The 27,899-nt window shown below is 46.8% G+C and overlaps 1 protein-coding gene across 1 annotated transcript; it reads left to right on the top strand.

The window, feature by feature from the left end:
* The first annotated feature begins 563 nt into the window (after positions 1-563).
* Positions 564-27,893, top strand: LOC136947525 (dynein axonemal heavy chain 8-like). The gene is made up of 92 exons (XM_067241624.1): positions 564-716; positions 815-949; positions 1,044-1,128; positions 1,246-1,397; positions 1,505-1,694; positions 1,813-1,976; positions 2,099-2,275; positions 2,370-2,483; positions 2,566-2,673; positions 2,764-2,865; positions 2,975-3,121; positions 3,214-3,411; positions 3,766-3,842; positions 3,961-4,060; positions 4,157-4,276; positions 4,373-4,508; positions 5,191-5,378; positions 5,511-5,591; positions 5,709-5,825; positions 5,927-6,046; positions 6,139-6,280; positions 6,384-6,487; positions 6,560-6,666; positions 6,781-6,859; positions 6,959-7,143; positions 7,184-7,400; positions 7,520-7,646; positions 7,744-7,979; positions 8,067-8,171; positions 8,248-8,361; positions 8,548-8,610; positions 8,703-8,803; positions 8,921-9,058; positions 9,147-9,387; positions 9,494-9,693; positions 9,853-10,006; positions 10,118-10,281; positions 10,439-10,541; positions 10,622-10,726; positions 10,829-10,990; positions 11,128-11,352; positions 11,446-11,618; positions 11,706-11,884; positions 12,177-12,364; positions 12,647-12,733; positions 12,817-12,924; positions 13,057-13,191; positions 13,277-13,438; positions 13,550-13,796; positions 13,932-14,173; positions 14,265-14,405; positions 14,538-14,769; positions 14,886-15,028; positions 15,113-15,247; positions 15,337-15,459; positions 15,557-15,770; positions 16,573-16,682; positions 16,791-16,954; positions 17,045-17,237; positions 17,678-17,800; positions 17,889-18,019; positions 18,337-18,490; positions 18,575-18,739; positions 19,063-19,289; positions 19,407-19,525; positions 19,651-19,754; positions 19,827-20,003; positions 20,161-20,328; positions 20,430-20,645; positions 20,754-20,891; positions 20,968-21,095; positions 21,566-21,737; positions 21,851-22,006; positions 22,158-22,313; positions 22,384-22,566; positions 22,661-22,766; positions 23,068-23,320; positions 23,438-23,628; positions 23,696-23,817; positions 23,914-24,032; positions 24,443-24,645; positions 24,735-24,808; positions 24,890-25,042; positions 25,156-25,311; positions 25,406-25,522; positions 25,605-25,706; positions 25,847-26,007; positions 26,091-26,247; positions 26,354-26,506; positions 26,595-26,784; positions 27,271-27,392; positions 27,606-27,893. Exons 1-92 carry the CDS (start codon positions 564-566, stop codon positions 27,891-27,893), a joined length of 13,896 nt encoding a protein of 4,631 aa, XP_067097725.1.
* Positions 27,894-27,899: the final 6 nt, after the last annotated feature.

Consider the following 27,899-nt stretch of genomic DNA (forward strand, 5'->3'; position numbering starts at 1 on the left):
GTAAGCATATAGCTGACGAGAAAATGATCAAAAAGTGAGATTAATAATTAAAAAAAACTATTACAAACGAGAGAAATAAATATGAGCTATGTCGCCAAATGGAACACCAACCGTAAACTCTGAATGAAAAGGAACATTTAATCTATCAAGCTAGAGCTACTGTAGGTAAGAGTTAGCTAGTTTACTGTAGCTACCTGCCTAGCTAGTACTGTGTTTACTGTCGCTGGAGCTAGCTAGCTAGGTGGTGTAACCGATCGCCGTTTAGTACTCGCTCTTCATGGTGCTAAATCTACTCTACAGTAGCCGAGCTTTCTCGCTAGCTAACAAATATATAGTAGTTTACAGTACTGTTCTAACGAACTGCCTATACATACAGTAGCCTAACTAAATAGCTAAATCGGTTAGCAGTTAACTCAAAAACTGTTAGCGTAAGTAGCCTAACACGGTACAATGAATATTTGCCAGATTAGTAGACAACCAAAGCTAACAACCGACATCTTTATTACTAATATTACTGTATTAGCTATTATCAATAAACTACTGGGTACTATATTCAGGTAACAATGAATAATCCAGAAAGCACAGCTGACTCCAGCCGTATGGCGGACACCAATGAGGAAGCTGAATTTCGAGGAGCAGTTGGTCGAAGGGCAAGCAAGTTCCGTCGGTCCGGCAGCAACGTTCAGGCTGTGCAGGAGACAATGAAGGAGAAGCAGGTCACTACTGTCTAGATTGTCATTCATTGGCTCGCCAATGCTTTATCAACACATTTGGTGAGAAGATCCAGAAAGACACTGACTGTCTCGCCTTTTAGGCCAGGTACAAGGAGGCGAGAGAGATTAGGAGGAAACAGATTACCGTTGGGCACAAGTACATCTTTGAGGTTCTGTCTGACAGGCTTTCCCTTGAGCTATCTGCAGTGGAGGACTTTATGTTAGATGCTCCATCTGTGAGTTGTTTCATCAGCTCCCATCCTTTATCCAAATAATATATTTTATTTTAACGAAGTGGTGGTTCAAAAACTGACGTTGATTTCTTGACAGTTTGCCCAATTTGATGAGTTCTTTGCCAAAGGTGGAAGTAAGACTATTGCATTTGTGTACCAGGAGACTGAAGTCCCAGGAATAGGTGAATTAATCATTACTCACTATCATGACTTTTAACTTAATTAATATCACTCATTGCCCAAACGTTACCTCTTTATCATCTACCTAAATTGACATTTGTGAATGAATTACATTTCAGAATGTGGACGCACTTTCCCTGGAACTGCAAAAGGAGCCAAGTTAATGAGACTGTTTGTAGCCAATTTGTCAGAAGTATGTCTTAAAGGGTTGTGCCTTTTTTTTGTGCGAACTAAAGTGGAGACGCCTGTCAACCCAAAGAGCATACATGAGGTGAGATTCTGTTAAATGGACATTTCTCATTGAAGTAGCAGTTTGTATTAAGTATGTGAGAGATGTGGAAAAGACAACCAGAAAAGTCATAATCCATTGCTTTACAGGAGGTATTCTTTTCAATGCTTGATGCCACTGATGGTCTTCTAAAAGGCACCATGAATCTGTACTCAAAGATTTTATTGCCAGCTGTCAATGCAACAGAAAACTGGGGAGCATTAAATCAGTCTAAACATGGAGAAAAAGTTAAAGAGAACTTCAAAGACACCATCACCCGCTATGTTAGTTTCCTTGATGGTAAGACAGAAGTCTAAATTGTCATCATAGGCCTATTTACAGTATTGTCATTAGGTTAGATTAATATAATTACAGTGGATATGTGATGTAAACGTTTTACTGCTATGATACACTTCAGGAATCCAAGTAAGCATCGAAGGTACTGTTGAGCTGAAGCCAGCTGAAGGTGTCGACTTCTCCAGGCTGGTGTCCTTCGAAGACATTAAGACAGCAGCTGCAGACAATGACACGGTGCATCAACTTGAAGGAGTGTTGATGATGTGGTACAAACAGATTGAACAGGTAAATATTGGAGTGTGTTGTATGCTTGCATTGATATATTTGAAACACACTTCTATACAAAAGCCTAATATATTCTATGATTGTGTTCTACCTTGTAAGAGAGCCTTTTCTGTGATCTCCAGGTCCTCACAGAAAGCGATCAGATGAGGAAAGAGGCTGATGCTTCTGGACCGCTGACTGAGTTAGAGCACTGGAAGAGGATGTCAGCCAAGTTCAACTCAATCATCGAGCATATCAAGGGCCCGGAGTGCAAGGCAGTGGTGAACGTGCTCAATATCAACCGCTCCAAAATGCTGAAGGTGACTGCTGTAAAGCCATTATTAAGCGATATAATGAATGTCTAAGATAACAAAAAAACAACTTTTATTGGCAAATGTTTCTACCATAATGCAGACATGGAAGGAGCTGGATGTCAGGATAACGAATTGTGCAAACGAGGCCAAAGATAACGTGAAATTCCTGTATACCCTGGAAAAAGTCTGCCAACCTCTCTACAACTGTGATCCGGTATATTTTAAAATGAATTCTGGTTGTACATGAATTTGAGCATTGATTTGTTTGTGTGTAATGCGTGCATGTGCTTTTTCAGGTCACCATGGCCAAGAGCATTCCGAACCTTATCAATGCCATTCGAATGATTCACAGTGTTTCACAATATTACAATACATCTGAGAGAATGACTTCACTCTTCATCAAAGTATGTTTTCCTGTGAGGCTATCGACAACTTGGGGACTGAGTTTTAATTAACGGGAAGTGTTTATAAAATGTGGATGTAAAATGTGCCAGGTTACAAATCAGATGGTCACAGCATGCAGAGCCTATATTACTGACAACGGGTCTTGCCGAGTGTGGGACCAGGGCACACAGGACATCATTAAGAAAATACAGGTGACTGCCGTCCCATTACCACACATGTTGATCACACAACAGGAAAGCAGAACATAACAATCATCCAGTGATTTGAACTGATATTCCCTCTTTTGTGTCGTGTTTATAGGACTGTATCAGCTTGTATCGGGAGTATCAGTCCTGCTTCCATGAGACGAGGAAACAGACCATGGGGAGGCCTGGGGAAAAGCCTTTCGAAGTGTCGGAGATGTACATATTTGGCAAGTTTGAAGGGTTTTGCAAAAGATTGGAAAAGGTGTGTATTGCTCTTGTGCTATCTTTCAGCATTGTGAATTCCATCACCCTCCTTGATCCTGAGGGGCTTTTACTCACTTTTTTTTTGTCTAGATAACCCAAATGATTACAGCAGTGAAGACTTTCTCTGTTCTTGGAGTATCAACCATCGAAGGAATCGATACACTGGCTGGGAAGTTCCAGAACATGTACTTAACCATGAAGAAGAAGCAGTACGATATCTTGGCTCCGAGGAAAGCCGAGTTTGAGGTGGACTTTGCTGAATTCATGACTCAGATGAATAACCTTGAGGTTGGTTTTTCAGAGACTACTCATTAACCCTCGTGCTGCCTTCGGGTCACATGACCCAAAGGTTCATAACGAACCATCGTTGTGTTTACCCAATTTTACCCAATACAAAAACAAATAAAAATAATTTTCTTTTAACCATTCCAATGTGGGGGGTCCGAGACAGCCCGACAGTTAAAAGAAAATGCTTCACTTTGTTTTTGTATGAGGTAAATTTGTCGCAATACGAAGGTGGGTCACAATGACTGATGGGTCAGAATGACCCGAAGATAACATAAGGGTTAAAATACGTTTGAATTGGTGTGTGACTTAAATTTAAAGCTTATTACTGATCATGATTTACATTCTCTCCATTAGAACCAGCTACAGATTTTCATGAATTCCTGTTTCTCCAAAATCCTATCTTCTCAGCAAGCCCTTGGTCTCCTTCAGAGGTGTGGATCACCAGCTGCAACCATTTAAAATGTTAATTAAGATTTAAGTGGCTCATTATTGAACGGTCAGTCCAATGCTCTGTGATTTCAGGCATATTAATAGTTCTAATATCCACAGATTTCAGAAGCTGAACATGCCCTGTTTACAAGCAGAAATATCCAACACAGTGGGCCTTATCTTTCAGCACTATGTCTCAGAGCTGGAGTATGTGAAGAAGGTCTGTTAACTAACATTTTGCAATTAAAGTTGCAGAGTTGCATGTGTTTAACCTCTGTATAACTGTGGATCTAAAACATTGCTTTGGCACCCATAGCTCTACCAGACACACAGAGAGGACCCTCCTTTAGCCAGGAACATGCCTCCAGTAGCTGGTAGGATTGTTTGGGTCAAACAGCTGTACAGGAGAATAGAGGAACCCATAGACTACATACAGGTAGGACTATGAGCCGAATCATCTTTCAAACCTTAACATGTATGCTCACACATTCACTCTGTGGGTTAACTTGAGGTGTAATCATGTTATCCATAGAAAAACTCAAACATCCTGTCCACCACGGAGGGAAAGGAGGTGGTCAAGATGTTTAACCGCACTGCGGCAGTGTTTGTCGAGTTTGAGCTTCTTTACTACAGAGCCTGGATTAGGGAGGTCACACAACTCCAATATGGTAAGTCATCTGTGAAGAAATATATTTTAGACATACTCCAAACCAATTATTATGTGTGGTTACTCTCTGCAAGCCACACTACTATTATCTGACATATATATTATTATCATAGACCCCCTAACTCACACTACATCCACTACTATCCTTTTATTTTTTACATCCTATTGGGAAAAAAATATCACCAGAAGTCACTCTGTAAAGTCTCTATATTACGTGATGACGTCATGTTTTGCGTCAACCTTTAGATCAGCGATTCCCAAACTAGTGGTCTGCTAGGCTAATAAAGGTGGCCCGCCAAACCAATGAAAACTAAAATTCTTACTCATTTTGAAATGACATTTTGCCTTTAATTCATTGTGACCGAAACGCCAATAGTTACGCTTGGCACGTTGACAAAAGACCAACTGATTTCCAACTTGCATACGCCCACTTCAATTCACTAGGCACACATCACTTCCTCATATTGCGTAAACCAAGTCAACATCTTCCAGTAGCTGGCAGTTACATAAGTTCTCTTGCACAAAATGCAGTTTTTTTACAAGGAATTTGGGTGTCTTCCCAAAATTACAATCAACTGTATGTACATAGGATTCTATGTTGCTGCCCTTCAAGCAAGAGGGAAAAGTTGAATACATTTTTAAAATGTCATATAGCAGCAACCTTTTACTTTCTTACATTACAGCTCTACAAGCTACGTTGTTAGTTCGCCACCCAAGCACTGGAAAACTACTTGTTAACTTTGATCCTAAAATCACTGAGATCATCCGAGAGACCAAGTGTATGCTGAAGATGGGCCTGGAGGTTCCTGATCAGGCCTTGAGAATGGTCAAGACGGAACGCACCATAAAGGCCAACCGCCTCCGCCTAGAGGTCATATTACTCACATTATTACATGTTCAGGAATAGTGCCTCCGCCTAGAGGTCATGTTACTCACATTATTACATGTTCAGGAATAGTACGCAGAGACAACCGTCCAATATATTTGACTTCTTTCCTTCTAGACTATTCTTGCCCATTTTGAGGAAACTTGTGATAAGATACCTGCTTTCTTCTACAATATGATGGCATCCAAAATCAAAAATGTGAGATTGTAATTTTTTTTTAATGTGAAGCTGTTGAAACATAATATTATAACCCTGTCATTTGACTGTAGTTCTAGTATTTCTGCTTATCATGACTTATGTTTATATTTGGTTTAGGTGGAGTGCGTGCTTCGTCATGGTTTGGTTCTGTTAAACTGGTCATCTCTCATCCTAGACAACTTCTTCAAAAATGTTGATGTTGCTATGGCGGATCTGACCCAGGTGCTCCAAAAGGTAAAAAATAAACATGGGTGAGAGAAATGTTGGAATGCAAAATAAACCCTATGTCAGATGGTTCTCCAGTAGAGCGTGTGCCCTGGCCTGTTTGTGACTAGGTGCGTGACATCTGTGACATGCACGTTGATGCTGCCCTTCAAGACATCTCAGAGACTGTTCTGGTGGAGCTCCCAGAGGACAGGTCCTCCTCGCTGAAAGCCCTCGTCAGCATCAATGAGGTAGGAGATCACATCACACAAGGGTTTACTGTTTTACCACCTGAAAAAAAGTCAATGTAGTGTCAGAAAATGTTTGTGTCCATGTTTTTTAGAATAAGTGTGCAGAGTGGGCCAATACTTTAGAGCGCAGGAGCGTGCAGGTTGAGGAGGCTGTGAAGGAGCTGATTTGGACGTTCAAACTGATCTATGAGTCCAAGAAAAACAAAAAAACTGGAGAGGAGCCAATTGTTACAGGTACTTTTTAAAAATAGTCAAAAGAAGCCAAAGGTATTAATTGCACAACACTCCATGTTACATTTGTGTTTATGTTGACCTCCCCTGTAATTCTGCATTACAGAAAAGAAACGTGTTGCATTCTCAGAGGAAGTGGAGGCTCCAGCTGACGAGGATGGGCTGAATTCAGACTCCCAGGAAGCTGACAAAGATGATGACTTTGAGAAGGCACGTCCTGAAGCAAAGTACATGGAATGCTGACAGAAGAGGTTGGATCAATAACTCCTTTTATCATTTCAGGAGTGCAAAGAGATGTACACGTGCTTCAGCTCCAAGCTACTGGATGCATTGGTCAAAGCAACAAGATTGTCTCTGGACACTTTGAAGAGAAGGATTTTTGTTACAACGTAAATATGAATGCAACTCTTATTGAGTGGTCTTTATATCAGGTAAATGTTTACTTAACCTTAGTGCTATGAAGTACTCATATTTGTTTAAATATCCGTTAGGCTGTCTGCAAGAAAAGGCAGATTCACCTCGAAGTCAGATGAGCTGGTCAATTTCATCCAGTCTGAAGTACACCTTGCCATACCTAATGTGGTAATGTCATTTTCCAACACAAGCTTTTTTAAGGGGATGAAGGTTTTAGGTATACTTGCTTCTATCACTTTCTCAGAATCTTATTGGATCTGGTTCCAGGTTATGGTGCCCAGTCTGGATGACATCCAGCAGGCCATCATCCGGCTGGTGCACCTGATCCTGGAGGTCAGTCGAGGAGTGGCACGCTGGGGGCAGGAACGCTGCGTTGATGACAAGCCCTGTGCCAAATGTGAGGCCGCTCAAAGCTCAGCATGCAAACACCACGACCCACCTGCACAGAACAATGCTACCTAGACGAGCACAGATCCAGGAACAGCTATAAGGAGATTTGTTTGGCACTGAAAACATATTTTGTATCTTTGTGGGCGTAGCCAAGCTGAAGAACTTCTACCAGAGTGTGGCTGAGCACAAAGACGTGTGCAAGCTGGTGGCCCTCCTGACGTCATCGGTCAACTCTCTGAGGAAACCAGCCAGTGATGTCCTGAAGCTGTTCCTCCCGTTCAAGGTGATCTGGGCGGAGGACAGACAAGCCAAAGTCAAGGTGGGTCGGAGGGTCTTACTTATACACACTTGTTATTTCCGAGATGTTGTTGTAGTGTCTGTTCTTCCATCATGTGGTTTTTATAACTCATACAATTCTTAATTCTGGTAATTGAATAGGAATTTATGGACAGTGGCCCATACCTGACTCAGATCAAGTCTGAGATTCTGCACTATTTGTCCTTTGAACAAGAGATTGAGGATATCAAGGGGACAATTATTCTGGGATGTATTGAATTGTCAACAGGTAGGCAAACTGTGTTTGTTACTACACTAGTGTTGTAGCTGTTGATTTCTAAGGAATGTAATGAACATTTAATCATTTCATTTTGATTCCCTTGTAGCTCCGCTAAAAATGTCCCTGACCGTGGAGGCGAAGGCCTGGAAGAAGCTGCTGTGCAGATACCTGAACGAGGAATACAAGACCAAGATGATGGAGATCTCAACGTTCACTACAGAGCACCTCAAAAAGCTCTCCAGACCCATCGCTGACCTGGAGGATGTCCGCTTCGCCATGGAAGCTCTGTCTGACATCAGGGACTCGGAGATAAAGATAGACATGACTTTGGGGCCCATCGAGGTATGAGCATTACCCATACGTGTATATCATGGTGCTCCCAGATTTGGACATGCTGTCACATTGGTCTGTATGTGTATGTCTTCTCAGGAGGCCTATGGCATCCTGAATAGGTTTGAGGTGGAGGTGACTAAAGAGGAGGCAGAAGGAGTGGACACTCTCAGATACTCCTTCATTAAACTGCAGTCCAAGGCGGTCAGTTGATTATAGGATCCTTTGGTGTGCTGTACACATATGACTGATATCAATTAATTAAAAATGTACTCTCCAGAGATCAGTGCAAGATGAGCTAGTTCGTGTTCAACCCAAGTTCAAGCAAAATATGTTGGAATCAGTCATTGTCTTCCAAAAGGATGTTACAACATTTTCAGACCAGTATGAAAAGGTAAAGAGGGCGATTCAAAATCATGTTTCCATAATAAACATATGTCATTTAGGGAGATGGGTACAGTGGTACATGAGTATTTAACTGCAGATCAAGAGATTGCAAGTCCCAAGGCCCCTGCTGTAAGTCACTGTAGATAAGTGTCTGCTGAATAAATACATGTAAATGAGTCATTACCCCTTGTAGGAAGGTCCAATGGTACCAGGGATTGCTCCTAAAGAGGCCAGCGCGAGGCTTCAGATCTCTCAGGTAGAGCCTGTTGAGGCACATTGTCATGTTATTTAGGTAATTGAACAGACCTTATCAGCGTGGGTCACTTGTTTTTCTGTTTTTATCCCCAGGCCAGATTTGATGACCTGTACAGGAAGTTCATCACATATTCCTCTGGAGAGCAGCTGTTTGGCTTGCCAGTCACAGATTACGAAACTTTGCAGCAAACTAAGTAAGAGGTCATACTAGTAAATATTTGGTGACTCATCCACTGACTTTGTTTGTACAGCCATCTATTACCGGATGGGCTTTAAAAACAAAATGATGCTGATCTGACTCATCTTCACAGGAAAGAGCTGGGCCTTCTGCAGAAGCTTTATGGCCTTTATGACACAGTGATGAACAACATCAGTGGGTACTACGACATCCTGTGGACAGAGGTGGACATTGAGAAGATTAATGCAGAGCTGTTAGAATTTCAGAACAGGTAATGTGGCTCTGTGTTCCTGCTGCGTACGGAGACCTTACTCTGTTTCCTCTCCCGTTGAGATTTAAGGCACATGTTTAACCTTTAGGTGCCGCAAGTTGCCCAAGGGTCTGAAGGACTGGAAGGCCTTCCAGGATCTAAAGAAGAGGATTGATGACTTCAGCGAGTCCTGCCCCCTGCTGGAGATGATGGCCAACAAGGCCATGAAGCAGAGGCACTGGGACCGCATCACTGGTCTGACGGGACACAAGTTTGAGGTGGATTCAGACACCTTCTCTCTGCAGAACATTATGGAAGCACCCCTGTTGAAGTACAAGGAGGACATTGAGGTGAGTAACGTCTCACACTGGAAACGTTTTCACGTTGCTAATAACACTTCAGTGGTTGTGTTACTCTGTCCCTAGTTCCCTCGTTGAAGCGCTGTTTGTGTTTCAGGATATCTGTATCTCAGCTGTGAAGGAGAAGGACATCGAAGCCAAGCTGTCTCAGGTGGTGGACGTCTGGTCCAGCCTGTCTCTCAGCTTCATGAACTTCAAGGGCCGAGGAGAGCTGATGCTGCGAGGCACCGACACGGCTGAGATCGTTACCGCCATGGAGGACAGCCTGATGCTGCTGGGCTCACTGCTCAGCAACAGGTAACAACACACACTCACCTACTCACTACTGGAAGGCTGGGTGTCAAACCTGCCCCCACCTACAGAAGCAAGAATGCCACTGACTGGGATCCAAACTGGTTTCAAACTGATTTAAACAGCAGTAGTAAAAATAGTTGATGTCATCGCACTTTTACCCAGATATAATGCCCCCTTCAAGAAGGACATCCAGAACTGGGTCTTTAAGCTCTCCACCTCCTCTGACATCATTGAGCTGTGGCTCATTGTCCAGAACTTGTGGGTCTATCTGGAGGCTGTGTTTGTTGGAGGAGACATTGCCAAACAGCTACCACAAGTACAGCATCAGTCTTTCTACATTTGTAATATATAAACAGTCACTACAGTGTTCATTAGGATAAATATGCACTCATCTCTTGAGATATACTCTATTACGATTTCTCTTTAGGAAGCAAAGCGCTTTCAGAACATTGACAAAGCCTGGATCAAGATCATGCAGCGAGCTCATGAGATCCCCAATGTAGTGCAGTGCTGTGTGGGCGATGAAACCATGGGCCAGCTCCTGCCTTACCTCCAGGAACAGCTGGAGCTCTGTCAGAAGTCTCTCACAGGGTCAGTCCTCACTAACACACTCACTCTTCATTCAGTACCATGGCAACTTAGAAAGCCAGTCAATCTAAACCAAACAGTATTAAGCTGCATACGCCATCTTATAAACACAAATGGCAAGGCTATTTTTCCTGATAACCACAACATTGTTTATCAACAGGTACTTGGAGAAAAAGAGGCTTCAGTTCCCCAGATTCTTCTTCGTGTCTGATCCCTCTCTTCTGGAGATCCTTGGACAAGCCAGTGATTCACACACCATTCAGGTATGAATGACCCCTTACATCCTCAATGTTTATCTTTATGATAATAATGTAAAAACATATTGATAAGTGAAACATTTCAGCCTCACCTCCTGGGAGTGTTTGACAATGTCAACGAAGTTGAATTCCATGCCAAAGACTACGACAAGATAATAGCTGTAGTTTCTCAAGAGGGAGAAAAAGTGCCGGTATGTAACATCCTTTTTATTTGACTAACATAGCAGCATCCCCAACTATCCTTAGACTGCCTGTATGTGTGTGTGTGTGCGTGTGTGTGTGTGTGTGTGCAGCTGGACCACCCTGTGATGGCCAGGGGCCCGGTGGAGTTGTGGCTGGGGGAGCTGCAGCAGCTTCAGCAGTCTTCCCTGCACTCTGTCATCAAAGCAGCCGACATCCAGATCAATGACACCGGCTTCCAGCTCCTCACCTTCCTCAACCAGTTCCAAGCACAGGTGGGGGTAGCGGCTCAAAGGGCCTCATAGTACCACTCAAACCAAATACGGTTTGGGAGTTAAGATAGGTTGAATAGTCCATAGTAGGAGAACTGTCTGTGAGTGTCAGAGTGCGCGTGCTGTGTTTGTGTGGTCAGGTGGGCCTCCTGGGGATCCAGATGCTGTGGACACGAGACTCAGAAGAGGCGCTGCGCAACGCCAAAGATGACAAGAAGATCATGCCTCTCATGAACCAGAAGTTCCTTGATCTGCTCAACATGCTCATTTCACAGACCACACATGACCTGACCAAGTTTGACCGTGTCAAGTTTGAGACTCTGGTCACCATCCATGTGCATCAGAGGGACATCTTTGACGACTTGGTGAGTCATTGAAAAACCAGACAAACATTTTGAGTCATGTAGTTCTCAACTCATATTTTTGGATTTGTGCTCAAATGATTGATTGCTCCTCAGGTAAAGATGCACGTCAGATCCACCACTGACTTTGAGTGGCTGAAGCAGAGCAGGTTTTACTTCAAGGAGGATGTGGATCACGTCCTTGTGTCCATTACTGATGTCGACTTTGTATATCAGAACGAGTTCCTGGGCTGCACAGATCGTTTGGTCATCACCCCTCTCACTGACAGGTAAGGGGAGCAGGCGAGGGGAGAGGCAGATGAGCGTAGTTTGAAGCAGGCTTCAGACGCTGCACCTGTGTGCTCCATGCTGGCCAGGTGCTACATCACGCTGTCCCAGGCCCTGGGCATGAGCATGGGCGGGGCCCCAGCAGGGCCTGCAGGGACGGGGAAGACCGAGACCACCAAGGACATGGGCCGCTGCCTGGGGAAGTACGTGGTGGTCTTCAACTGCTCCGACCAGATGGACTTCAGAGGACTGGGCAGGATTTATAAAGGTTGCTAACGAACTCAGCTCCAGTTTAATGCAGATGGATGTTAGAGGTCTTTATTTTCCAGTTGTTCTTTACTTGAGAAACCTTGCCTGTGGGTTAGTTTTATTCCCTTTATCTCAAGTCCCTCGCAGCCAGTTTCAGTTCTGTTGGATTGATACACTGGTCCATAGAAGTCATCGCAAAAAAAAACTACTCAAAATGATGTTGAGCTCTTAAAATATATTGAAAAGGTATTGAATTTAACTTCAGGATTCCTGCATACACTCTGAATATGAATGTTGTGTGTTCCTTTCAGGGCTTGCCCAGTCAGGGTCGTGGGGTTGCTTTGATGAGTTCAACAGGATTGACCTGCCTGTGCTGTCTGTAGCTGCTCAGCAGATCTACGTCGTCTTGTCATCCCGCAAGGAGCAAAAACGGAACTTCATCTTCACTGATGGGGACCTTGTGGACCTCAACCCAGAGTTTGGGCTCTTCATTACCATGGTGAGAGGGAGACCACAGAACGTATGCTATAAACATTTAGTCATTTTAGCAGACGCTCTTATCCAGAGCGACTTATAGTAAGTACAGGGACATTCTCCCCGAGGCAAGTAGGGTGAAGTGCCTTGCCCAAGGACACAACGTCATTTGGTTGGCATAGCCGGGAATCGAACTAGCAACCTTCTGATTACTAGACCGATTCCCTAACCACTCAGCCATCTGACTCCCATAAGCTGTGTAACACAGACGACACTCTTAAGGGGCCGACTAACCTCCCTTGTTTAGAATCCTGGCTACGCTGGTCGGCAGGAGCTCCCAGAGAACCTGAAGGTCCAGTTCAGGACTGTGTCCATGATGGTGCCTGACCGACAGGTAGGCTCCCACACACTCTCCATCTGAATGAAGCCACTCCTTCAGCACTCTGGGTCAGCACTGTGTCCACCATCTTCTCTCAGATCATCATGAGAGTCAAACTGGCCAGCTGTGGTTTTATTGAGAACGTCGTCCTGGCTCAGAAGTTTTTTGTCCTCTACAAACTGTGTGAGGAGCAACTGACTAAACAGGTGAGCAGTTGTGCTGCTGTTGCTCTCACTAAACTCACTAGCCTCCCTGCCCTCACCACCTCACTAACCTCAGCAGAACAGCCATTCACCATCATATTGAGACTTGTTGACTGTTGCTCGTTCTTGCGCCAGGTCCATTATGATTTTGGTCTGAGGAACATCCTGTCAGTTCTGAGAACTCTGGGTGCTAATAAAAGAGCGCGTCCCGCCGACTCCGAGTCCAGCACCGTCATGAGAGTGCTCCGGGACATGAACCTCTCCAAACTGGTAGGACAAGAGGACTCCATATCTAGTGTGGACATGCCTGCTGGGTCAAGCACCCCCGGCAGCTTGTGGGCTCTCTGTGTTCCAGGTGGACGAGGACGAGCCTCTGTTCCTGAGTCTGATCAGTGACCTGTTCCCTGGGATCCAGCTGGACGGCAGCACCTATGCAGACCTGCAGGTGGCTGTGGAGAACCAGGTGCAGCTGGCTGGCATCGTCAACCACCCACCCTGGAACCTTAAGCTCGTCCAGGTGCTTCTTTGACTCACCACTCACCCCTCTTTAGTATTTGATCTGTTCGTAGACCTTTACCTTTAAGTTTAAGCAGTAGTATTGATATATTTTGTATGCATCTGTTTCCAGCTGTATGAGTCGTCACGTGTGCGCCACGGCCTGATGACACTAGGACCCAGCGGCGCAGGGAAGACCGTGGTCATCAACATCCTGATGCGTGCTCTGACAGAGTGTGGACTTCCTCACAGGGAGATGCGTATGAACCCGAAGGCCATCACTGCCCCGCAGATGTTCGGTCGCCTTGACGCAGCCACTAATGACTGGACCGACGGCATATTCTCCACTCTGTGGAGGAAGACCCTGAAAGCTAAGAAGGGTACGTCATGAATACCCATATGTTTAACTGGGTGGAGAACAGCTCCATTGACAGATGTTCATCTAATTGAGCTGTCCATAAGGACCTAGGTAATTGACCTCTACATTGCAACTGACCTGTGTTTTGTCTTTTCAGGGGAGTTCATTTGGATAGTGCTCGACGGGCCTGTAGATGCCATCTGGATCGAAAACCTCAACTCTGTGTTAGATGACAATAAGACTCTGACCCTGGCTAACGGGGACCGGATCGTCATGTCTCCCGTGTGTAAGCTGGTGTTCGAGGTGCACAACATGGACAATGCCTCCCCAGCCACGGTGTCCAGAGTGGGCATGGTGTTCATGAGCTCCTCTGCTCTCAGCTGGAGGCCCATCCTTCAGGTAGTCAAGCTGCTCTGGTCTATACATGGTCTGTGAATCAATACAGTGTACACATTTTTTTTTAACGCATTTTTCCTGCTTGGTTTAATAGGGATGGGCTAACAAACGCAGCACTCAGGAAGCCGACGGCATCATGACTTTGTACGACAAGATATTTGAGGATGCTTACGTGTTTTTGAATCAAAGTCTAAAACCTAAAATGGACTTTTTAGAGTGCAATTACATCATGCAGGCATGTTTGAGACTCACATCTCAATCCCCCCACACACACACACGCACACACAAACACACGCACGCACAAGCACACCAGCTGACAGTGTGAAGTCCCTCCTGCCAGCCTCCTTCCTCCTGTGTGTTGTGGTAGTCGGTGAACCTGCTGGAGGGTCTGATCCCCACCAAGGAGGCCGGGGGTCTGCTGAGCCCCATGCAGCTGGAGCGCCTGTTCGTCTTCTCCCTGATGTGGAGCCTGGGGGCTCTGCTGGAGCTGGAGGACCGGGAGAAGCTGGAGTTCTTCCTCAGGGCTCACAAGAGCCACGTCAGCCTGCCCAAAACACTGGAGGGACAGACCATCTTTGAGTACATGGTCAACCCACAGGGTAACTGCTAATACCTTTAACTTTTCCATGCTTATCTTTTCACAGTAGGACACGGATACTGAGCCGTCCTGCTGGCTGGCTTGGCTCTGTTTATAAAACTGACTTTTCTATTTCAGGTGAATGGGACCATTGGGATAACTATGTGGTAGAGTACATCTATCCTACTGACTGTGTGCCAGACTATGCCTCCATCCTTGTGCCTAACGTGGATAACACCAGAACCAGTTTCCTGTTGGAGACGATCGCAAAACAACGCAAGGTACCCTTTGTTCTTAACAAGTCAAGTCTACTTTAATAAATGGTTCTTGTGACTCTTCAGTGACGTCTGTATGGATATGAACAGGCTGTGCTGCTCATCGGCGAACAAGGAACTGCAAAAACAGTGATGATAAAAGGCTACACAAAGAAATATGACCCTGAAACAGACCTCTCCAAGTCACTTAACTTCTCATCCGCGACTGAGCCTACCATGTTCCAGGTATGAGAGGGTTACGTGAGGTCTGGGCATCGTCTCTCTACTGCCTCTGTTGAGTTGTGATGAGCGTTGTTGTCAATATGTTGTCCCAGCGCACAGTGGAGAGCTACATTGAGAAGAGAATGGGCAGTACTTACGGCCCTCCAGGAGGGCGCAGGATGACCATCTTCATAGATGACATCAACATGCCTGTGGTGAACGCGTGGGGAGACCAGGTATAGGAGCCACTAGCATATCTGGCCTTCTAGCCACTTAACAGGAGCAGGAATGCTAAATGGAGTATTCTAACTGACAATGTTGTACGATGCACAGATCACCAATGAAATAGTCCGTCAGATGATGGAGATGACGGGTATGTACAGTCTAGACAAACCTGGGGACTTCACCACCATAGTGGACCTGCAGATGCTGGCAGCCATGATTCACCCCGGGGGTGGGAGGAATGATATCCCCCAGAGACTAAAGAGACAGTTTTCTGTCTTCAACTGCACTCTGCCCTCCAACACATCCATCGACAAGATCTTTGGTACGTTTCCATATAACATGCATACTACCAGTTTTAAATACTTTACAGTGATCGACATTAAGGCTTGTCCGTTTTGTCCGGGACAAGTGAAAAAAATGTAAGTTCAGTTTGGGACGGTTAATTTTGCTGTTAGGGGAAAAGGTTAGTTGCAAGCCCTGCAATAGAGTACAGTAGAGTTTAGTAGAGTCCTCATCAAGTACTCATCAATGATGCAAACCTATTTTTGAAAAGAAATCGCAAATATTTGTTCAACCTTTCAAAACTTTTTTAGATTTTCAATCCTTTTTCAGGGTTTTCAAAACGTGATTTTTTTTAATCACCTTTCAAAACTTGGGTTGGTGGGTTGGGTGGCCCCTCACTGTGCCACAAATAGGGTTTGGTGATTGGGGTGTATTTTAATGTTGAGTTAGGGGTCACTGGTGAGGTGAGTGTAGGGCATGGAGGGAGCTTTAAGGGGCATAGGCTGGTGGGTGGGGGTGGGTGCACTAAAGGGGCATAGGCTGGTGGGTGGGGGTGGGTGCACTAACCCTGCCACTGGACGGCCCACGTGGCATCGTTTTCAAATCATTTTTTAAACCTTTTGAAACTTTCACTACAGCCACACCAATAATTGGGTTAGCCCCACCATGAAACAAGCAAGAACATTGTGTATTCTATAGTTAATTCACATTGAAATTCAGACATTGATTTGAGCCCCTACGACTGTATAGATTACTTAAAAAGTGTTGCAAATAACCCCAGCTTTATGATGAGTATATTGAAGTATCTTACTGAAAAATATGATTAATACTCGTTCCTACAGGCGTAATGGGCGGTGGGTATTTCCATGAATGCAGAGAATTCAAGCCTGAGGTTTCTGAGATGGTGAAGTATCTTGTGTCTGCTGGCAGGATTCTGTGGCAGTGGACCAAGGTACGTACTTTCCATGATCACATTTATGATCCTTTAGAAAATATTCAGTTATCATGTACAGTTCATGGCACTAAATCTCAAATCATTTTCTAACTTGTGAACTCCCAGGTGAAAATGCTGCCCACACCATCCAAGTTCCACTACGTGTTTAACTTGAGAGACTTGTCTAGAATCTGGCAGGGCATGCTCAACATGAGAGCAGAGGAGTGTGAGGATGTCCACACGCTTCTGGCTCTGTTCAAGAGTGAATGCACCAGGGTGATCGCAGATAGGTACCTGAATCACATCAGTCATTAAGTAGTAGTTCATACTCTTATTAAAAGTATACCAGTTTTTCAGCTGTAGGTTTCTTTGTGTTGCAGGTTTGTGTGCTCTGAGGATAAGAACTGGTTTGAGAAGGGAATCAGCAAGGTGATCCAGGAGCATGTGGACCCCAGCCTGGTGGCAGAGCTACACTCGGATCCTTACTTTGTGGACTTCCTGAGAGAGGCCCCGGAGCCCACGGGGGAGGAAAACGAGGACTCCAACTTTGATGCTCCCAAAATTTACGAGCTGGTGAACACAAGTTGTAGTCAGAAATCTCGCGTTGTGTCTTTAACCACTCATTCAGCATCATAACCCCACCGTGTTCTCTCATTCAGCATCATAACCCCACCGTGTTCTCTCATTCAGCATCATAACCCCACCGTGTTCTCTCATTGAGCATCATAACCCCACCGTGTTCTCTCATTCAGCATCATAACCCCACCGTGTTCTCTCATTCAGCATCATAACCCCACCGTGTTCTCTCATTCAGCATCATAACCCCACCGTGTTCTCTCATTCAGCATCATAACCCCACCGTGTTCTCTCATTCAGCATCATAACCCCACCGTGTTCTCTCATTCAGCATCATAACCCCACCGTGTTCTCTCATTCAGCATCATAACCCCACCGTGTTCTCTCATTCAGCATCATAACCCCACCGTGTTCTTTCCCCTGATGTCCTCTCACAGATCCCCGGCTTTGACTTCCTTAGTGACAAGCTCATGACGTACCAGACCCAGTACAACGAAGCAGTCCGAGGGGCCAGCTTAGACCTGGTGTTCTTCACCGACGCCATGACCCACCTCATCAAGGTCTGGGCTCCTGCCACACCTCCAGCACCTCCGTCTGGGTCTGGACACACGGTGAATTCTATTCTTGTGTGTTGCTTTTCCCACACAGATCTCGCGCATCATCCGGACAGACTGTGGGAATGCTCTGCTGGTGGGGGTGGGAGGGTCAGGGAAACAGAGTCTCACCCGGCTGGCTTCCTTCATTGCGGGATACAGCATATTTCAAATCACTCTGACCAGGTAAACAACATGAAATAGGATTTACATTTACATTTAGTCATTTAGCAGACGCTCTTATCCAGAGCGACTTACAGTAAGTACAGGGACATTCCCCCGAGGAAAGTAGGGTGAAGTGCCTTGCCCAAGGACACAACGTCAGTTGGCATGACCGGGAATCAAACTGGCAACCTTCGGATTACTAGTCCGACTCCCTCACCGCTCAGCCACCTGACTCCCTATTTGGGCTGGACTTAATTTACAGTTATCTTCATTGAGGCTCATAATAGGTGGACAGAATGATCAACAGGGGTGTGTCTGTTGGGTGTTTACTTGTCTAGAACATATAATATCAGCAACCTGATGGATGACCTGAAGCTGCTGTACAGAACAGCTGGAGCTGATGGGAAAGGCATCACCTTCGTATTCACAGACAATGAAATCAAGGATGAGGCCTTCCTTGAGTACCTCAACAACGTGCTGTCATCTGGGGAGGTGAGGGCGCTCAGGACCCATCTAACACAATACATGAAAGAAGGCCGGTTTCAACTTTCTTTTTCCACTGTGGTTTGAATGCAGGTGTCTAACCTATTTGCTCGGGATGAGCTGGATGAGATCACCCAAAGCCTGATCAATGTGATGAAGAAGGAGCAGCCTCGCATACCGCCAACCTTCGACAACTTGTACGACTACTTCATCTCCCGGGCCAGGAAGAACCTGCACGTGGTGCTGTGCTTCTCGCCGGTATGACTTGTGTGTTGACTACCATTACTACCACGCTCCTATAATATTGATTGAGTATCGCAAGATGACATGCTAAATACTACTGATAGCAAATTGCAATAGTAAAATGCGATGTATTTTTTGGATGCAAAAAAATCGATCAGGCTGGTAAATCTTTTATTCTACTGGACACCTTGGCTGCTAAGCCAAAAAGTTACTTTTGCACCCTGTCTCTCTCTATACCTTGCTGACTGTGACATATGGTCAAACTGTCTTTCCATGCAACACAGTGGGAACTCCTTTGCACAGTGTCGGCTCATTTCCTCCCCTCTCCTCCTCGGCAGGTTGGGGAGAAATTCCGCTCGCGCTCTCTGAAGTTCCCAGGGCTGATATCCGGCTGCACCATGGACTGGTTCACTCCCTGGCCTAGTGAGGCCCTGGTGGCCGTGTCCAACTACTTCCTGTCTGGGTTCCACATGGTGTGCTCTGCAGAGGTCAAGGCTGGCGTGGTCCAGACCATGGGGGTGTACCATGACAAGGTGTCCCAAGCCTGCGACAGCTACTTTGAGAGGTATGGAGGAGAAAGGCATCCAATTATGCATCCTTGCACTTGTGAAAATGTGTGTGATATTGTGTCTATGACGGACACTAGTTAACCTTAAGCCTTGTTTTCCTTTGTTTCCTCCAGGTTCAGAAGAAGAACTCACGTCACTCCTAAATCATACTTGTCCTTTATTAATGGATACAAAACAGTTTACTCAGAGAAGCACAACTACATTGACAACCTGGCAGAGCGCATGAACATAGGTAAGGATATCCAGGAACATTACCAGCCACGCTTCACTGGACAAGACCAGAAACTCTGTGAGGAACATTAGGAATAAGATTATTCTTGCTAGATGTCAGTGTTCTGAGTCCATGTGGGATTGCAGGTTTGTCTAAGTTGATGGAGGCCAGTGAGTCTGTAGCACAACTGTCCAAAGACCTGGTGCTGAAGGAGAAAGAGCTGGCTCTCGCCTCAATCAAAGCAGACAAGGTAAACAGTCTGAGCTCAGGCATCACATTCAAACTCTGCCAGGACCACTCCTGAACTGTTCTCTAAACACAGGTGCTGGCAGAGGTGACAGTGAGTGCCGCGGCAGCCTCCATTGTGAAGAACGAGGTCCAGATTGTGAAAGATAGAGCCCTCAAAATTGTGGAAGGAATTGAATCGGAGAAGGCCTACGCAGAGGTCAAACTCCAGGCTGCTAAACCAGCTCTAGCAGAGGCAGAGGCTGCTTTGAATGTGAGTCTATCATCAGACTCAGGATCCCCATCATAGACACATTGTCAACCAGGGAACCTTCAAGTGCACACACACACACACTGGTCACGAAGCCTTAGCAAAACATCATCCTTAGAATCTGTTCACGTTCTGACACGCGTGTTCCCTATCTCTACAGACCATCAAGGCTGCTGACATTGCCACTGTGAGGAAGTTGGCCAAACCGCCCCATCTAATCATGAGGATTATGGATTGTGGCCTCCTGCTGTTCCAGAAGAGGTTGGACACCATAACTATGGACCCAGAGAGGCCTTGTCACAGGCCCTCGTGGTCAGAGGCTCTCAAGGCAAGACAGTCACAGCACTCCCCCCCGTTAGTTAGCTCCTGTTCACCCTGTTTGAATACCACGCTGCTTCCTCAGCTTGATGTTCTGTGTGTGTGGTTCAGCTTATGGGTGCCAGCGGCTTCATGGCCTCCCTGCAGCAGTTCCCCAAGGACAACATCAACGAGGAGATGGTGGAGCTTCTGCAGCCCTACTTCCGCATGGAGGACTACACCTTTGAAAATGCCAAGAAAGTGTGTGGTAATGTGGCCGGCCTGCTGTCCTGGACTAAGGCTATGGGCACTTTCTTTGGCATCAACAAGGAAGTACTTCCACTCAAGGTGAAGGGCCTACCGGTTCCTCCTCAGTATAGAATAAGAAGATGACATTGCATGCGTTGGTGATATTATAAAAGGTTAGTGAAACACAGTTTGTGTGTGTGCGACCAGGCTAACCTGATCATCCAGGAGGGCAGGCTGACGCTGGCCAATGCTGAGCTGGCCACGGCTCAGTCTCAGCTGGACGACAAGCAGGCCGAGCTGGACCTGGTGCAGGCCAAGTTTGACGCTGCCATGAAAGAAAAACAGGTGAGGTTTCCTTTGCTGAAAGGAAGTGATGTTATTCAAGTGCTGTGCGTGCTACTGGGAAGCGGGTGCTTTTCAGGACTTGCTGGACGATGCTGAATCGTGCAGGAGAAAGATGCAGGCGGCCTCCACTCTCATTGATGGGCTGAGTGGAGAGAAGGTCCGCTGGACTCAGCAGAGCAAAGAGTTTAAATCCCAGATCAACAGGCAGGTCACAGATAAACAGCATTTCACAAAGAAAAACGTAATATGGTTTAAAAGTCAATCAAAAATTATTGATATATTCTGGAACATGACACCTTTCTCAGGAAATGCCCTTAAGTAGCGCATGTAACAATTTATTTTTACATTTACATTTAGTCATTTAGCAGACGCTCTTATCCAGAGCGACTTACAGTAAGTACAGGGACATTCCCCCGAGGCAAGTAGGGTGAAGTGCCTTGCTCAAGGACACAACGTCAGTTGGCATGACCGGGAATCGAACTAGCAACCTTAGGAATACTAGCCCGACTCCCTCACCGCTCAGCCAACTGACTCCCATTTATGCAGTATAAAGTTTATACTGCAGTCAGTATCATGTAATAGTTTTGTATAAATACAGGATGTTTTGTCATGAGACATGGTCCTCTCCTCTGAGAGTTGTTCACATTGTGGCCTGACTTGTGGTCTCTGCTCAGACTTGTGGGGGATGTCCTCCAGCTGACCGGCTTCCTGTCTTACTGCGGACCCTTCAACCAGAACTTCCGCAACATGCTGTTAAAGGAGGTGTGGGAGTCAGAGCTCCGCAAGCGGCAGATCCCTTTTTCAGAAAATCTCAATGTCATCTCCATGCTGGTCGACCCTCCCACTGTAAGAGCCAGCACAAGTGCTACCTGTTTGATTTACTGTGCTGCTCCCTGGGATTTCACACAACCATAGCTTATCATGGTAGATCAACATTCTCAAGTACTTGTTGTTGTCAGATAAGCGAATGGAACCTGCAAGGATTGCCTGGAGATGATTTATCGGTGCAGAATGGCATCATAGTCACCAAAGCCACCAGATTCCCCCTGCTCATGGACCCTCAGACCCAGGGCAAGGCTTGGATCAAGCAAAAAGAAAAAGCCAACAATCTGCAGGCAGGCCTCTTGTGTTACACCCAGCTGGGACATACAGTACCAGTCAAAAGTGTGTCCAAACTTTTGACTGGTACTGTAAGTTTGCTAACTAAACATAACACACAAAGTTATTGAGTGTCGTCAGTCAGTCATGAGCCGTGTGTGTTTCCAGGTCACATCCCTGAACCACAAGATGTTCCGTACCCATCTGGAGGACAGCTTGTCTCAGGGACGGCCCCTGCTCATAGAGGACATCCGCGAGGAGCTGGACCCTGCTCTGGACAACGTGCTGGAGAAGAATTTCATCAAGTCTGGTTCCACCTACAAGGTACACACTCCTCACCTAGCTTGTCTAGTTGTGGAAACAAGGATCCTGTTCCAGCCAGTTGTGGTTTTAGGTGAAAGTGGGAGACAAAGAGACGGATGTGATGAAGGGCTTCCGGCTGTACATCACCACCAAGCTTCCTAACCCTGCATACACACCAGAGGTCAGCGCCAAGACCTCCATCATCGACTTCACCGTCACCATGAAGGGTCTGGAGAACCAGCTGCTGGGCAGGGTCATCCTCACCGAGAAATACGTCAGTCTCATCTCCGAGCAACACTGTCACACCCACCAAGAAGACTTGTTGAAACCAGCCTGGTGCCAGCCTAATGTATGTGTCCATGTTAAAGGAGCTGGAGGCAGAGAGAGTGAAGCTGATGGAGGACGTCACAGCCAACAAGAGGAAGATGAAGGAGCTGGAGGATAACCTGCTGTACAAGCTCAGCTCCACCAAGGGTGGGAACTGTTTTTAAACATGTGTTTCTGGTTCTTTTCCGCTGGATTGGATGGGGGACAGTTAGCTAGTGAGAGACAGGAATGGCAGGATGGAGAGAGGGGAAGACATGCAGTGATTGGCCGGGGCTGGAGGGACCCTGGGCCTCTGCGGTTCAGTCTCAGCCTACGTGGTGCACTCACCTTGGGCTGCCAGGATCACCCTGATGAAGACATACAGTGTGCTTCGTAGCTCTGAAACACTGTAGTAACGTAGTGTCAGTGATTTACCCATGTGTGTGTGTGTGTGTGTGCGCACTTGAAGGTTCGCTGGTTGACGATGAGTCTATGATCGGGATCCTGAGCGTGACCAAGCTGACGGCTGCGGAGGTGAGTGAGAAGCTGCACGTGGCAGCAGAGACGGAGGTGAAGATCACCCTGGCTTCAGAGGAGTACCGCCCCGCCGCCTCGCGAGGCAGCACCCTCTACTTCCTCATCACAGAGATGAGCATGGTCAACGTCATGTACCAGACCTCCCTGGCTCAGTTCCTCAAGATCTTCGATCTGTCCATGGCCAAGTACGACACTCACCTCACCCAGCTCGTCAGCAGATTTGTTCGTTCTGTGAGTAAAATACTTTCCTATTCTCTCCTTTTTTAAATCCCTTTTTTTGATGTGTTTTGTTGGGTGTTCAGGTCAGAGAAGTCTCCCCTGACTCAGAAGCGCATTGGCAACATCATTGAATACTTGACCTACCAGGTGTTCAAGTACTCAGTCCGAGGCTTGTATGAACCCCACCAGTTCATCTTCACGCTCCTGCTGGCTCTCAAGATTGACTTACAAAAGGGCAACGTCAAGCACAACGAGTTCCAAATCCTCATTAAAGGTACAATCCAAATTTGTCAGTCAGTGTTTTTGCAATACTGAAAGTATACTTTACTTTGTGTTTTCAGGGGGGGCTGCCTTAAATCTGAAGTCTTCTCCCTCCAAGCCGTTCCGCTGGATCCTGGATCTGACCTGGCTGAACTTGGTGGAACTCAGCAAACTACCCCAGTTCACTGAGATCATGAACCAGGTCTGTATAAAAAAATCTAAATTAGGTTTCACTATGTCATCCTAATAACCTCCTTTGAGGACACATGGCATCCTTGTCACCATATTGATTCTACAGGTTTCTCGCAATGAGAAGTGTTGGAAGATGTGGTTTGACATGGACTCCCCAGAGGAGGGTGTGATCCCCGACGGATACAACGACTCTCTGGACGTCTTTCACAAGCTGTTGCTGATCAGGTGACCTTTCACAAGCTGCTGCTGATCAGGTGACCTTTCACAAGCTGCTGCTGATCAGGTGACCTTTCACCAGCTGCTGCTGATCAGGTGACCTTTCACCAGCTGCTGCTGATCAGGTGACCTTTCACCAGCTGCTGCTGATCAGGTGACCTTTCACCATCAGGTGGACAGTGCTCCATGTCCACTCAGTCATCTTACCAGTGCCGGTCCTTCCTGTAGGCGACATAGGCAGCCGCCTAGGGCAGGGAAGAGGGGGGCGGCATTTTCCCAAGTGCATCCATTAATTAACCCTCCCGCACTACCAGCAGTGTGCGCCAACCGCGCCACGTCATATGTCAGTGTTGCAGTGTTGTGGTCAAGGGTGCGGCACCCGGATTAGCGGTCTTACAGAGCAGGTTCTCTCTCCACAGATCCTGGTGCCCGGACCGCACCATCTCCCAGGCCAGGAAGTACGTAGGAGACTCGATGGGCATGAGGTTTGCTGATCCTGTCATCCTCAATCTGGAGCACACCTGGGAGGAGAGTGACACACGCACCCCTCTCATCTGCTTCCTGTCCATGGGCTCAGATCCCACCAACCAGATCGACGCTCTGGCCAAGAAGCTCAGACTGGGTGAGCCCTGCTCCCATTCACCTCCTCACATCCTGTCACACGCAGGATCCAGATCCTGAACTGTGTGATCTCCTGCCTGTGTGTTTCAGAGTGCAGAGCTATATCCATGGGACAAGGGCAGGAGGTGCACGCCAGGAAGCTCATCCAGATGTCAATAGCCCAGGTAAGAGCCCCCAGCCACCATCTGACTGCAGGCATACAGTTAGAAGCAGGTAATGTTGACCTGTTTCTATCCTGTACACAGGGTGGCTGGGTCCTGCTTCAGAATTGCCATTTGGGTCTGGATTTCATGGAAGAGCTGCTTGAGACCATCACGGTGACGGAGACCATGAACGAAAGCTTCAGAGTGTGGATCACCACCGAGCCCCAAGATCGCTTCTCCATCACACTGCTACAGGTTAGTCCCAGAAGCTTCTCCATCATGCTGCTACAGGTTAGTCCCAGAAGCTTCTCCATCCTGATGCGGCTGTGCTTCTGTCAGATTTGCTGACTCTCTCTGCTTGTTTCCAGTCTTCCATCAAGTTCACCAACGATCCGCCGCAGGGCGTGCGAGCTGGCCTGAAGCGCACGTTTGCTGGGATCTCTCAGGATCAGCTGGACATCAGCAGCCTGCGCATGTGGAAGCCCATGCTGTACAACGTGGCCTTCCTGCACACCGTCGTACAGGTGCTGCTCCCACACAGGTCATGTGATCAGCACCCACACCTGCTGGGAATGGGTCCCACAGGTCATGTGATCTAGCTTTCATTCACCCTTTCAGGAACGGAGGAAGTTTGGGCCGCTGGGGTGGAACATTCCATACGAGTTCAACTCTTCTGACTTCACTGCCAGTGTCCAGTTTGTTCAGAACCACTTAGACGAATGCACCCCCAAGAAGGTGCGTATTCTAAATGGTCTGAGGTTATGAGGCATTTGTTTTCCCTCACTGATCCATTAATATGACATATCCTCTCATGTAGGGTGTGTCGTGGGTGACAGTGCGTTACATGCTAGGAGAGGTGCAGTATGGAGGAAGGGTTACTGATGACTATGACAAACGACTGCTCAATTGCTTCTCGCGGGTAATGTCATCGACCTAATGTGATAAATAAATGTGTACCTAAATGTGTATAAATTCCTGAATTGGGTGTATGATGTGCAGTAGATGGAAACCTCAGGTAATGCTTACAGGTCTCTACTGGGTGAAAACTGTTCCCTACAGGTGTGGTTCCATGACAAGATCTTTGAGCCAACATTCTGCTTCTACTCCGGGTATAAAGTCCCCGTGTGTAAGACCGTAGAGCAGTACATGGAGTACATCCAGACCCTGCCTGCAACAGACTCACCGCAGGTGTTCGGCCTGCACCCCAATGCTGACATCACGTGAGTCCCAGGACACTTCCAGCCATGGTCCTTAACGTGGTGTGTGGTTGGCATAGTGACCAGGCTCTGTGGGTGTGTGTCAGGTACCAGACCAACACCTCGGCCAACGTGCTGGAGACCATCACCAACATCCAGCCCAAGGAGAGCGGAGGAGGAGCCGGGGAGACCAGAGAGTCCATCGTGTACAGGCTGGCCGATGAGATGCTGCAGAAGCTTCCTCCTAACTACGTCCCTCACGAGGTCCGATAACCACGCCTCCACCGTACATGCTCAGATGGTTGGTCCAGGTCCAACCACAAGGTGTGCATTCACCTAATCCATGCTGTGTTGTTGTTGTGTGGTGCAGGTGAAAGCCAGACTGCTGAAGATGGGAGCCCTGAGCTCCATGAACATTTTCCTCCGGCAGGAAGTGGACCGGATGCAGAGGATCATTGGCGCGGTGCGCACCAGCCTGGTCGACCTCAAGCTCGCCATTGAAGGCACCATCATCATGAGCGAGGTCAGCAGCAAGATTTTCGGCCTTTATCATAGAACTGATGAGTAGATTTAAGTGATTATTGTGACCTTGAGTGTTTTTTTAAGTTCAGAACCTCCGTGATGCTCTGGACAACATGTTTGACGCCCGTGTTCCTAACTTGTGGAAGAAAATCTCCTGGGAATCCTCCACAATTGGTTTCTGGTTCACTGAGCTGCTAGAGAGAAACTCCCAGTTCTACAGCTGGGTGTTCGATGGAAGACCCAAAACCTTCTGGATGACTGGGTTCTTCAACCCACAGGGTGGGTGACTGAACCTCTCAGTTCTGCAGGTTACATTTACAGGGGTTGTTATCAATGGACTCAGATCAAAATGCCGGACACAAATGGATAGATACGACCAACCAGAGCAATGAAACATGATCCTGGTTGTTTATGAAAAAGCCTCAACGTCTGTCCTCTGTTCAGTCACCGTATGAAACCCTGTGTCAGATAAAGGGTTGTGATTGGCAGGGCACTTTCCATGCCGGAGGGGAATCTGTTTCAAGGGTAGGTGTCCAGACCAATCTGCCAGATCAAATAAACATGAGCTGACAGATTGGTCTGGTTCCCAGGCGATGGGGTAACATGGAATTGTATTGACTTAACATAATGCCATTGGTTATCTTAGCATGTTCTTTGCTCTATAATATCAGTTTTATGATAATCCATTTAATTAAAGTAATGTCAAAATAAAGGTAATGGACCAGACTTCACGTGAATCCATGTTTTTCCTTTCTATGATATCAGGATTCTTGACCGCTATGAGACAGGAGGTGACCCGGGCCCATAAGGGCTGGGCTCTGGACATGGTCACCCTGCACAACGAGGTGCTGAAGCAGAGCAGAGAGGAGATCACTGCCGCCCCCGCTGTACGGTCACTGTCTTCACCAGCAAATACAGAAACAAACACTGCTGCTTCAGAAGCTGTCTTATTGTAACCCTCTGTCGTTTTGTCTCGAGAAAGAAAACACATATGGGTGCTTCATCCGTGCTCAGCTTTCAGCTTGAACTCTGGACATGCACCAGAACAAAATGATTGGATATCCTGGAACTGATTGATGTTGTGCCCCTCTGCTCCTCAGGAGGGGGTGTTTGTGTACGGCCTGTACCTGGACGGGGCAGGCTGGGACAGGAGAAACAGCCGTCTGATCGAGTCCACGCCAAAGGTCCTGTTCACACCACTGCCCGTCATCCACATGTTTGCCATCAACTCCACGGCCCCCAAGGACCCCAAGCTGTACATCTGCCCCGTCTACAAGAAGCCCCGACGCACAGACCTCACCTACATCACAGGGGTGGTGATAAAGACAGTCCAGTCACCAGACCACTGGATCCTGCGTGGGGTGGCCTTGCTTTGTGACATCAAATGATGGGAC

The sequence above is a fragment of the Osmerus mordax genome, chromosome 8 (assembly GCF_038355195.1).
Source record: "Osmerus mordax isolate fOsmMor3 chromosome 8, fOsmMor3.pri, whole genome shotgun sequence".
NCBI classification, from domain to species: Eukaryota; Metazoa; Chordata; class Actinopteri; order Osmeriformes; family Osmeridae; genus Osmerus; species Osmerus mordax.